At 31.7% G+C, this 11,025-nt stretch overlaps 1 protein-coding gene across 2 annotated transcripts; it reads right to left on the reverse strand.

The window, feature by feature from the left end:
- Nucleotides 1–486: 486 nt before the first annotated feature.
- On the reverse strand, nucleotides 487–11,025 carry LOC143056798 (sialin-like). 2 transcript variants are annotated; one of them, XM_076229963.1, is made up of 11 exons: nucleotides 10,798–11,025; nucleotides 10,063–10,268; nucleotides 9,259–9,492; nucleotides 8,512–8,599; nucleotides 7,142–7,237; nucleotides 6,244–6,374; nucleotides 5,146–5,295; nucleotides 4,720–4,852; nucleotides 3,107–3,257; nucleotides 2,622–2,712; nucleotides 487–822 (listed from the first exon to the last, which is right to left on the reverse strand). In XM_076229963.1, the coding sequence occupies exons 1-11, from the start codon at nucleotides 10,859–10,861 to the stop codon at nucleotides 652–654; spliced, it is 1,515 nt and encodes a 504-aa protein (XP_076086078.1). In that variant the 5' UTR covers nucleotides 10,862–11,025; the 3' UTR covers nucleotides 487–651. The 2 variants fall into 2 exon arrangements, with proteins under 2 accessions (XP_076086078.1, XP_076086077.1); XM_076229962.1 differs by lacking the exon at nucleotides 7,142–7,237 and having other exon boundaries at nucleotides 10,798–10,979.

The following is an 11,025-nucleotide window of genomic DNA, read 5'->3' on the forward strand; positions in this document are numbered from 1 at the left end:
GCGAATATTAGTTCAATACACGGTTAGTACTAGTGTTACGTCCCTTTATAAAAAACAAAATTGAGTTAAGAAAAATATTAAAGGTTTCTACAAACGAAAAAACTTATGATGAACGATAGAAACAAATTCGTTAAACAAGGTAAAGATTACAAGTTGTTATTTTTTAGCATCTGTTTTGTATAGACCAAGGACGTAGGTTCTCAGTACTAACCGTATTGAAAAGTTGATAACTTGAAAGGCCTGAGCGATAAGCTACTTGTCTAAATACCACATGTTAAGATAGTCGGTGGTAGGATTAATTCGTGTGACCTGATACTAATATATTGGATCAATAGCTTACTATTTAATTAATATGCTTCGCTATCACCACTTATGGAATTTACTGGCTCCATAGATATCGTAGAACATATAGGCCACTAGCATACTATGTAACTAATAATATATATTTTTTTCACACACGGCAGGTCCATGAACAACTCCGTATTCATTTATCATGCTATAATTTTATTTTTCAAATTATAACTTTCAGTTAACATGTAAATAAGTTTAGTGTCTACAACTATTAATGTGTAGTGATATATTTGTGTGTCATTCCAATCTATAGTGACTGTCAAAACCATGGCATTTATTTTTAGTAGATGTATATAATGCTTATTTTTTCATTGGTGGGTTATTTGATGTTGTTTCTATCCATAATTTTTCACTATTGTCCTTGGCCCAATCCTGTACTTCGCCACGAGCTAAGCCTCCAAACACCAACGTTCCAAGTAGACAGAATGCTGCACATACGTAAAATACATTTCGCCATTCTTCTGAGGTATCCTGCAAAATAAACACATAAGATCTGTGTTTGAATCTCGAATCCAACGTCATAGAAATATTTATATCAACTGAGATGTTTTGCATTGCTTCATCATAGGACTTTAATGATAAATAAATCATAATTTTAAAACATATAAAATACGATGGTACTAATATAATGGTTATATTTAAACGTTATAATTTTGAAACATTTTAATAGCACAGGCCGGCTATCGCCTTGTAAATCGATGTTTAATAAACTGTTGTTTGAAGTTTTACCTCATAGATAAGTTACATGTTCTATCTGTCTGAAACAAATTTTGCAAATTCTACAGGCGAAGATGAACCTAGACTGGTTTGTAACATTTGTCCTGAGTTGTATAATACAATTTCCTAATTGTTATGGCGTACACATGGACATCGATATCGATATTTAAATAAAGTAATAATAAAAGATGAATCAGAAGAATCATCTTTGTTACTTCTTATATCATTAGTTAACAAGAATGTGTTCATAGTACACTGATGCCCCACTCGCACTATCATTTTCTGTGTTTATTGGACCGTGAAATTGGGGTAAAAACTCTAATTTAAATCAGAAAGATCATATCACAGGGAACATGTATACTAAGTTTCAAGTTGATTGGACTTCAACTTCATCAAAAACTACCTTGACCAAAAAATTTAACCTGAAATTTGCACTATCGTTTTCTATGTTCAGTGAACCGTGAAATTGGGGGTCAAAACACTAATTTGGCATTAAAATTAGAAAGATCAAATCATAGGGCACATGTGTACTGAGTTTCAAGTTGATTGGACTTCAACTTCATCAAAAACTAACTAACATAATGCCCCTCCACTATCGCAGGTGGGGCATAAAAAACATAAAACTTTGTTTGATTAAACCACGCTCGGTCAATTTTCAAAGTTTTATTGATTTTCTAAAATGTAGACCTTGGTCCTATATGTATCAATATTTATAGACAACGCTTTCAAACTTTAAAGATTACTCAATTTTAGTAACCTTTTTGTTTTATTTTGTAGAAGGACATTACATTATACCACTTAGTTTCTGTCATTTCTTTAAAGTATTCAGATATTATCACATATGTTCATAAAAGAGTTACTATATATAATATTTCGTAAGCTCTTTACGATAATACAGAATTTGAAAGTCATTTCGACGAAACGTTTTGGTTGAAGTATGTTACCTCAAACAAATCATATGTTGCGAAATTATGACTAGCTACGTACATTTGTAGCGTGATTGACAATTGGCATATTTTCGGCCTCAAAATGTTCTAGCTATCGCATTAGATATGTAGTTGAGTATGTTATGACGACTCACCTATGACAATGAGATTACGAACAGCAATAGGTATTCCGTCCTTTTACTTTCAAGGTTAAGTTGGTTTATAAATGTGTCACAAGAAAATTTAAACACCACATCAATCTATTTTTCTAATCTGTCTAATTAAAATAAAGGTTTATAACAGTTTGATTTGAAAGAAAACTTTGGGTGTATCTTTGAGAATCATATTACTAAGTTGTTTATATACACAACATTTCATTGCCAACAATTTAAATACACAGTATATAATTGATACTTTTACATGTGTTACGCAATGACAGATTAACATCACTTTGCCAGTTGAACTTAAAGTATTGTTTATACTGAAAAATCCTCTTTAAAAATATTGATTGTGAGAGGTAGATGTTTTCAACTATTGTAGATAGTTGTATAAATAGAAATCGGAGCACATTTTGTTTCTATACTATCAAAATGAATTGGAAAACTCAAATAAAGGGAGATTACTCACATGGGGTGTAAGAGCACCTGCAACGAGTGGAGCAATCATTCCTGGTATCGTTGCAAATGTGTTAGTTATTCCAAAAAGTACACCAGCATACCTAAAAAAAAGTGTAACTTAACTTAATCGGACGACATTGTACTTGTAAATCCTTGTGTTTAAAATGCTAGTCTAATACTTGTACGACGAGCATAGGTGAAACTGCAAATAAAATGTATCGAACCGGCGATTCGATGTCAGGAAATTTAAGTTCATGCCATTGGGTAAATAAATAATAACTTCAAAATCTTCAATTTCGTACTTTTTTGGCCTTTTTAACATTTTTTATTTGAGCGTCACTGATGAGTATTTTGAAGAAGAAACGCGCGTCTAGCGTAAATATAAAATTTAATCATGGTATCTATGAAGAGTTTATTTACACAGTTGTCAACTAGAATGTGCTCTCCAAATCTAAATTTAAATGATTTTCTTAAAATTAAGCAAAACATACGTACTTAGGGGCAAAGTCATTGTGGTTTACTATAAATGCTGCTCTATTTAAACCAGTAAACATGACTGCAAGCGATAGGAAAACAACAGCCATGTCACGGTGATTACATGACATAAAACCAGTAGCTACCAGGAAAACTGCTGCCCCTGTGAATGCTTAAACATAGGAAGGGTTTAAACATTCAATATATTGTGGACAAATTCATTTATATACATATTATCTATTTGATATTATTCCGAACTTTGTACTTAATTTATATCTATTTTACCCTATACTATAATGATCTTACTATATTTAACATATTTTGTATTATATGGTTCAATGAATCCAAAATACTCTATCTAGGCTCTTTGATATATACTCACCACTGGCTATTGGATAAACTACTTTACTTAATAGTTGTTTTATCTGGTTCTATCTAGTTTAGCAGTTCATCTTTTGACTATATATATTGTACTTTTTAACTATATTGTCAATGCAGAATAAGAAACACCAGAAACAACACCAAGAGCCGTAGCTAGCATTATAAGGTATTTACATTTAAGGGTTTTCAAATTAGTTCATGGTTGAATGTTTTGACTTAAATATTTTATTTAGTTTCATTTACTTTGCTAATTGTATTTCACACTTTATATTTTTTTACTTACCTGTAATTAACTTTCAATGTTGTAGAGTATTTTATATAGTAGTATGGTCAACTTACTTTAGTGAACAGTTTTCATGAATTAACAAATTGTTTACATTCAGAGTTGTCATTTAGCTGTGTTTTGCATTATTATTTATTTGCAATTGTGTAATTAAACATAATATACATTAGTTGCTACAAAATGATATATTCATATGCATTTATATGTAAAGTTGTATTTATTTGTCATTATCTGTATATTTCAGATCTGTCGTTGCCTTGTATTCTATGTTATATTTATTAAAATATATGAACGTTCTGCATTCAATTTATCTAAGCCTTATTCCATCTGGTCACAATATCATAACTGAAACAAAACTAATAGAAATCAATGAAATGGTTTCTTTTTAAGAGAGGTGCGAAAGATACCAGAGGGACAGTCGAACTCATAGATAGAAATAAACTGAGAAAGCAATGGCAAAAAAAGAAAACGACAAACAAACAAATAGTAGATATAAGATGTGGTATGAGTGCCAGTGCTACAGCTCTCCGTCCAAGTAACAACGAATAAAAGTAAACCATTATATGTCAAGGTACGGCCGTCAACACGGAGCCTTGGCTCACAAAGCTTAGCAAGCTATAAAGGTCCCAAAAATTACTAGAGGTGTAAAACCATTCAAACGGGAAAACCAACGGTCTAATCTATATAAAAACGAGAAACGAGAAACACTTATGAACGGATTAACAGACGACAACCACTGAACATCAAATTGCAACGGGATTAAACGTGTTAATGGTATACAAGGCACAATATAGAAAACTAAAGACTAAGCAACACAAACACCACCAAGCTCTTCTTATTTTTGTTTGTAGACTGTTGAATTAAACTGCAGTTACTAGTTACAGTGAATACACGTTAAATTGTATCTGACATAACTTTCTACGATAAATTCCATAAACTGTTTTATATCTGTAAAAAAATTTAAACGTACCAATAGCACCAGTGGATCTTCTTGTTGCTGTTGTTGATAAAATCTTTCTACTTCGTATAAGATCAGTTATTTGTCCAGCAGCTAGTCCTGACACAGCTTGGCATAAGTACGGCAAAGCTGTAAGGAGACCATTCTAAAACAAAAGATAACATATTTCGAATTTACTCATCATGGAAAAGATAAAGACAAAATTTATAATGTAAAAAGTAATGTGCTATGATTGCCAATTAGACGACTTTCCACAAGGACCAAATAACACAGAAATTGGCAACTATAGGCTGAAAGTTGATTTTCGTTTCTGTATCGGTGGTTAAGTATATTGATACTAGTTTTCAAAATTGAAACAAAAACGTGTTCATTCAATCCTTTCGATTAACGTGAATTGGCAATTAAGGATAAAATCATAATTTAAACGAACGTACTCACACTCTGAATATTGAATTTCATAACAGACTTCATAAAATCTGGAAGGCTTGTTAGCAATGTATAGTTCGTCCAGTTGTTACACATGTGAGCTGTTATGCAAGCTAGCAATGCTGGTGATTTTGCGAATTCAATCCATGGCACTTTAGACGTCTACGAAATGAAAACAATAAGTAGCACATCTTCAAATATCACACGATCCATTCTTCATAACAGAGTGGACAGTCAAACTCACAGATCGAAAAAAAATGACAACGCCATGACCAACAGAAAAAGTAGGCATCATTTGTGAAAATGGAACAGGGTTGTAACGACATAAGATACATGAGAAACATATCCTTTTTATCTGTGAAACGGATATTTTATATGCGATACAACTACATCTTTTGATCAGTGCCGGTTTTAATTTTCAATTCACCATTATTCTCACTGACCCTGTCTTAGTTACAGATGATTCATTGTATATCAACACTTCAACATTCTTATCTATATCTTCATATTAGGTTTTTGAAAGAATTAAAGTACCAATGAAACAAAAATATATGAACGTAGTTTAATGTACTTAGAAAATTGAAGGTAAACATGAGGCGAAATATGCCAAAGATTAAACCCTATTTCAAGATGTTAAAACGTTTCCTAATATATTCGAGATACCAAAACAATTTGCACATTATCAATTGGTACGTAACTGTTACTGTTTGTTTTCTTCTGTAGATAATACTTACCCTTTTTGTTGTGTCAAATTCAATAGAATTGATTATGTAATCTCTTTCCTGAGAAGATATCCGAGGATGTTCTAACATATTTGTTAAGGTAACCCCAATGATTTACTCCTGTAGATTCATCATAATTCGCTGGATACCAATTTACGTGGATTTTGTGGGTATAGATAAACCACGAAATTTAATATTCAACAAATGACATATTTTCTATAGGCTTGTATGCAGACCTATGCAAATCTACAAAATTAAATATCCACGAACATACAAGTTTTCTTTTATCCACGAAAATCTAGAACCCACGAAAATAAATGAATCCATAGTATTTGATCAATTGGTACGTTACTGTTACTGTTGGTTTTCTTCTGTAGATAATACTAACCCTTTTTGTTGTGTCAAATTCAATAGAATTGATTATGTAATCTCTTTCTTGAGAAGATATACGAGGATGTTCCGAAGGTGTATCACGTGTGAGGATGAACCAAACTACCACCCAAATACACGAAAATCCACCTAAAATATAGATGTCGATTCATGAAGTACTTTAAATTGTCCTATAATCCTTAATTCAAAGAAACTTAAAAACCAAGTTTTCTTGCAACTAGTGAAAACTGTGAAATTACTGCAAAAATCAACTGTTTTGAATCTTTCCAAGGAAACTACTATTTAAGATATAATTGAATGAAATCAATTACTCGCACTCCGTTTAATTGCCAATTTATCTTCCAACATTGGTTAAGGTGAAATATAAAAAAGTATTAATGACACATATTTTTTTTATAAGACGGAACAATTTGAAAATGACAGACCCGAAGAATTGGGTAAGACAATAATAGAAAAATGCTATAAAAAAAATTGAAAACAACACCTTTCACAATTTCATGCGTCCGAAGAGCTTTTCTGAATTTACCTTCATCAGGAACGCTCAAAGCCAAACATTTGAAATCCAAGGGATGTAAAAGTATCGAAACAGATGAAGAGCTAAATGAAAAAAATACCTAAAACGAATAACCAAATTCATCTGAGGTCAACTTTGGCTGAGGGAGTCGAAACCTTAGTTTTTAAGGAACAATTTTAGAAAGGTTTGTTATACATATTATATATTATGTCAGTACCGAAGTACAGGCTACTGAGCTGATGACACACTTCTTCATTATTTGTATTCTGATATCTCTAAGGCATGTATTTCTTTTATAATGATTTATTAATTTTCAAGGTCTGATTTCTAACTTTGAAAAAACCTTTTTACTTTAAGAACTTAATAATTCCGTTGTATGTACCTGTAATATAGAATATAGAACCCCATCCATTATCAAAACCATATTCACACAAATAACCGGATGAGGCAAATGTTCCAACTACACCAAACATAGTCCCTGAAATAATATATATAAAAGAGGAACATAACATGATCTTATATCTTATACGTGTACTCTTAAATGTCAAATGTCAAATTGAACAATACACAATGTGTGTATGAAAGGACAGCCGAGACCAGAGGGACACAACGGAAATCATAATTCAAAGGTAAAGGATTGCAATAGCAAGCGACGAAAAACGACAAAAAGACGAACGATAGTATTCAAAACACTTCATACACACTACAAAAGAGGGACGAAAGATACCAGATGGACAGTCAAACTCATGAATCGAAAATAAACTGACAACGTCATGGCTAAAAATGAAAAAGACAAACAGACAAACAACAGTACACATGACACAACATAGAAAACTAAAGAATAAGCAACACGGACCCCACCAAAAACTAGGGATGATCTTAGGTGCTCCGGAAGGGTATGCAGATCTTCAAATGAGCAGCACGAACTTAAAAGATTATATCTGATAGTGAGATGGTAAACCAATCCTGCTTAACACACATTTGCTGGTTATATATATCTTAAATCATGACTTTATATATGTTCTGAAGCACCTACGTTAAAACGGATTAAGTGATTGATAATGCTCAGTTTGGATTCTGTCGATGTTGTTTTTCTCCAGAAATCGAAATTGATCGCCTTTTTCATCTTGCGTACATTTTACATTTTTCATAATGTCTACGCCAAAACCATCTTCCAAATACTTCTTTTGCAGGGGCAAGCCCACATATCTAAATTATGTTTGTTTGTTTGTTTAATGTCATTGAATTATTTTGATTTTGTACTAGGAATCGTGTATTTTTGACAAACTTCTCACAGGCAATTAAAGCAAAAATATAATACATTGTCTTGATATAAAGTGGATTAATCTAGGTTAGATTGAGTCTTCCAAATCTTGAATCTCCTCATTTATTACTTTGTAAATGGTGTATATTTAGTTTTGAATTAATATTATTAATTTTCTTTAGTATGTAAAAAAGTAAAACCAAATCTACAGAACTTGAAATTCAAAGTCCATCAAAAGTTGAAAAATCAAACATTCATCTTCTTCGATTTTCCGTTTTGTTATAGTTTAGCAATACAAATGAAGATTTATTCAGAAAGCGTTTCAAATATAAGTTTACATATGCATAATGATATATTTCCAATACAAATGCATTTCTTATACAGTTTATTGTTTTAAAAACGATCAGATATTCAAATACCTTTAACATTGTTGCAAAGGATCTGTAATGATATCGGCTATGTTAATTTTACGTTTCTATCAAACATACCTACAGAGGTAAACGTCATTAATTTACTTCTTTCTAATGAGGGTGCCCATCGTCCCCACATAGACTGCATTGCTGGAAACACTGTACCCTTAAAAAGGCAAGTTTTTGGCAGGTTTAAGTGATAAACATTCAGAATATACACCTTAAATAGGCAAGTTTTTGGCAGTTTTAAGTGATAAACATTCAGAAAACACAACTTAAATAGGCAAGTTTTTGGCAATTTTAAGTGATAAACATTCAGAAGACGCAACTTAAATAGGCAAGTTTTTGGCAGGTTTAAGTGATAAACATTCAGAATATACACCTTAAATAGGCAAGTAAAATTGAACATTTTGAATTTTGACAGATTTCCATTACATTAAGATAAACAGTTTATAGTCGGTACATTTATTATATTTCATAAACAGATTGGTTAATCCACTAATCTAGACATGGATGTTATAAGAATATCCAAGTAAGCAATACTCGAGATCGTATATGGTTGTGCAGTTCTTAAATTTGCCATAGGAAATGCACTTGTATATAAGGTTTTATACTTTCAAACATTTAAGCTTCAGATCTAAATAATTATAAAGCCAAACAAGTACAAAGTTGAAGGGCATTGAGGATCCAAAATTCCAAAATGTTATTCCAAAATACGGCTAAGGTAATCTATTCCTGGGATAATGTATGCATTATGTATGTCAATAAAATCTAAAAGGGATTAACATTCAAAGGAATTTGAATTGTAGAATTTATTTTACTTACTGTCGCTAATCCAATGATAACACGTAAGACAAATACTAAAATAACTGATGTCCTAGCACAAACTGGCGTCAAAATAGTGCAGACAGATGAAACTGCCATAGCAGCACCAAATACACGTCTCCCACCATAACGGTCTGCAAACCAACCTCCTAAAACTTGTGTACATATATATCCATAGAAAAATGATGCTAGAATTGAAGATCTCGTAGTTTTGTCCCAGTCAAACTCAGCATGCTGCAATAAAAATTTATAGAAAAACGGAGGAACAAGTGACAATTTAGCGAATTGTCTGTGTCTCGCCACTTTCAACATTCTTCTTTATATATCATGCAGGCCAGTTTTATTGCTGGGTGAACATGGGTGAACATGGAGAACCCGGAAAAACCGCCGACTTTCGGCAGGACAGCTAACAGTCCTCGGCAATTACGACTGGATTCGAACGAATCTAGTGACAAGTGCAGATGAACTACTTAAAACCTCGGTTATTTTCAAATATCGTGAAAGGTATTACTAATCAAAATAAGATGACAGGCTAGTTTTGCCAATGAGAGAGAACTATCCATCAAAGTTCAAATGGTCTAGATTTAAGGAATTGCAGGTCAACACATTAAAACCTTCTATCTTCTAACAGATACTTTGCAAGCGTTTATATATGTAAGTTGTATTTCGGTATATACTTAATAGAAACGTTTTCTGTATGCCACTCACTTTGTCATAACGTCTTTTTCTAATACAATTTTTAATTTTGTCACAAAATTATGTACGATTTTAGTATTTGTCAGAAAATGAATATCTTTTTTATACCTTATTGAAAACTGTTTGGATTTCTGCATGACCTAGGCACGTATTTGAATCTATCGATGTCCCGTTAAGTTCTGTTGTTGAATTAACATTCTTAACCATACACACTATAGCAACACTCAAATTAACTCTTACGGCATACACTAAAACAACTCCTAAGAAAGAAGTATATGCCAGTATCCAGCGCTGAGAGCAACAACATGGAATATCTGTAGTAAGGAAAAAAAAGTTTAAAATCACGATGGATGTATTTTCTCTGTTTTTTTAGCAGAATCATGGTAATCACGAAAATATCCCCTCAGGCAAGTTATTTGTTTTTTTAGAAAGTATGGACAAGTCAAACAAAATTATCTCCACGACAAAAAAATTACAATGACACCACTCCAGCCAATCTTTGGTCATAGTGTCGGGCTGTTCTTTTGCATTTTTTTTCCAAAAAGGGGAACACATATTTAAGATTAATAGAACAAAACCATAGAATCTGACACATTAATAATGTCACTGTGTGTACGGATCCATTTCTTTCAAAAACACATTTGTTGTATTTAATTTATTCGATGGAATTCTCTAAACTTAATTTTTTATTTATTTTGTCAATTAATAATGTGGTCTGACTAACATTTGTGAACATGCTATCTACCAATACATGCAATAAGAGTTTGAAAAATATAATACATACTTCATTTAACTTAGTTTTCATTGTCTTGATAATATGTAATATGTGTTATGAATCGTTACCCAATGTTTTATCTTTTTGTTTCAAACACGTCTCATGTTTATCATATTCTTCAATCAATTCCATCACAGTTTAGTTTTCCTCTTTTATGAATATATCACTTAAATCCTAGATTATCCAGTCATTTTATTATTGTATATAAGTATTTTGAGTTTAAAATTTATTTCAATATAATTTTAGATGCGTAAAAAGTACAATGATGTATTAATCAACAAAATTATCAATTTTAC

The sequence above is a fragment of the Mytilus galloprovincialis genome, chromosome 13 (assembly GCF_965363235.1).
Source record: "Mytilus galloprovincialis chromosome 13, xbMytGall1.hap1.1, whole genome shotgun sequence".
NCBI lineage: Eukaryota > Metazoa > Mollusca > Bivalvia > Mytilida > Mytilidae > Mytilus > Mytilus galloprovincialis.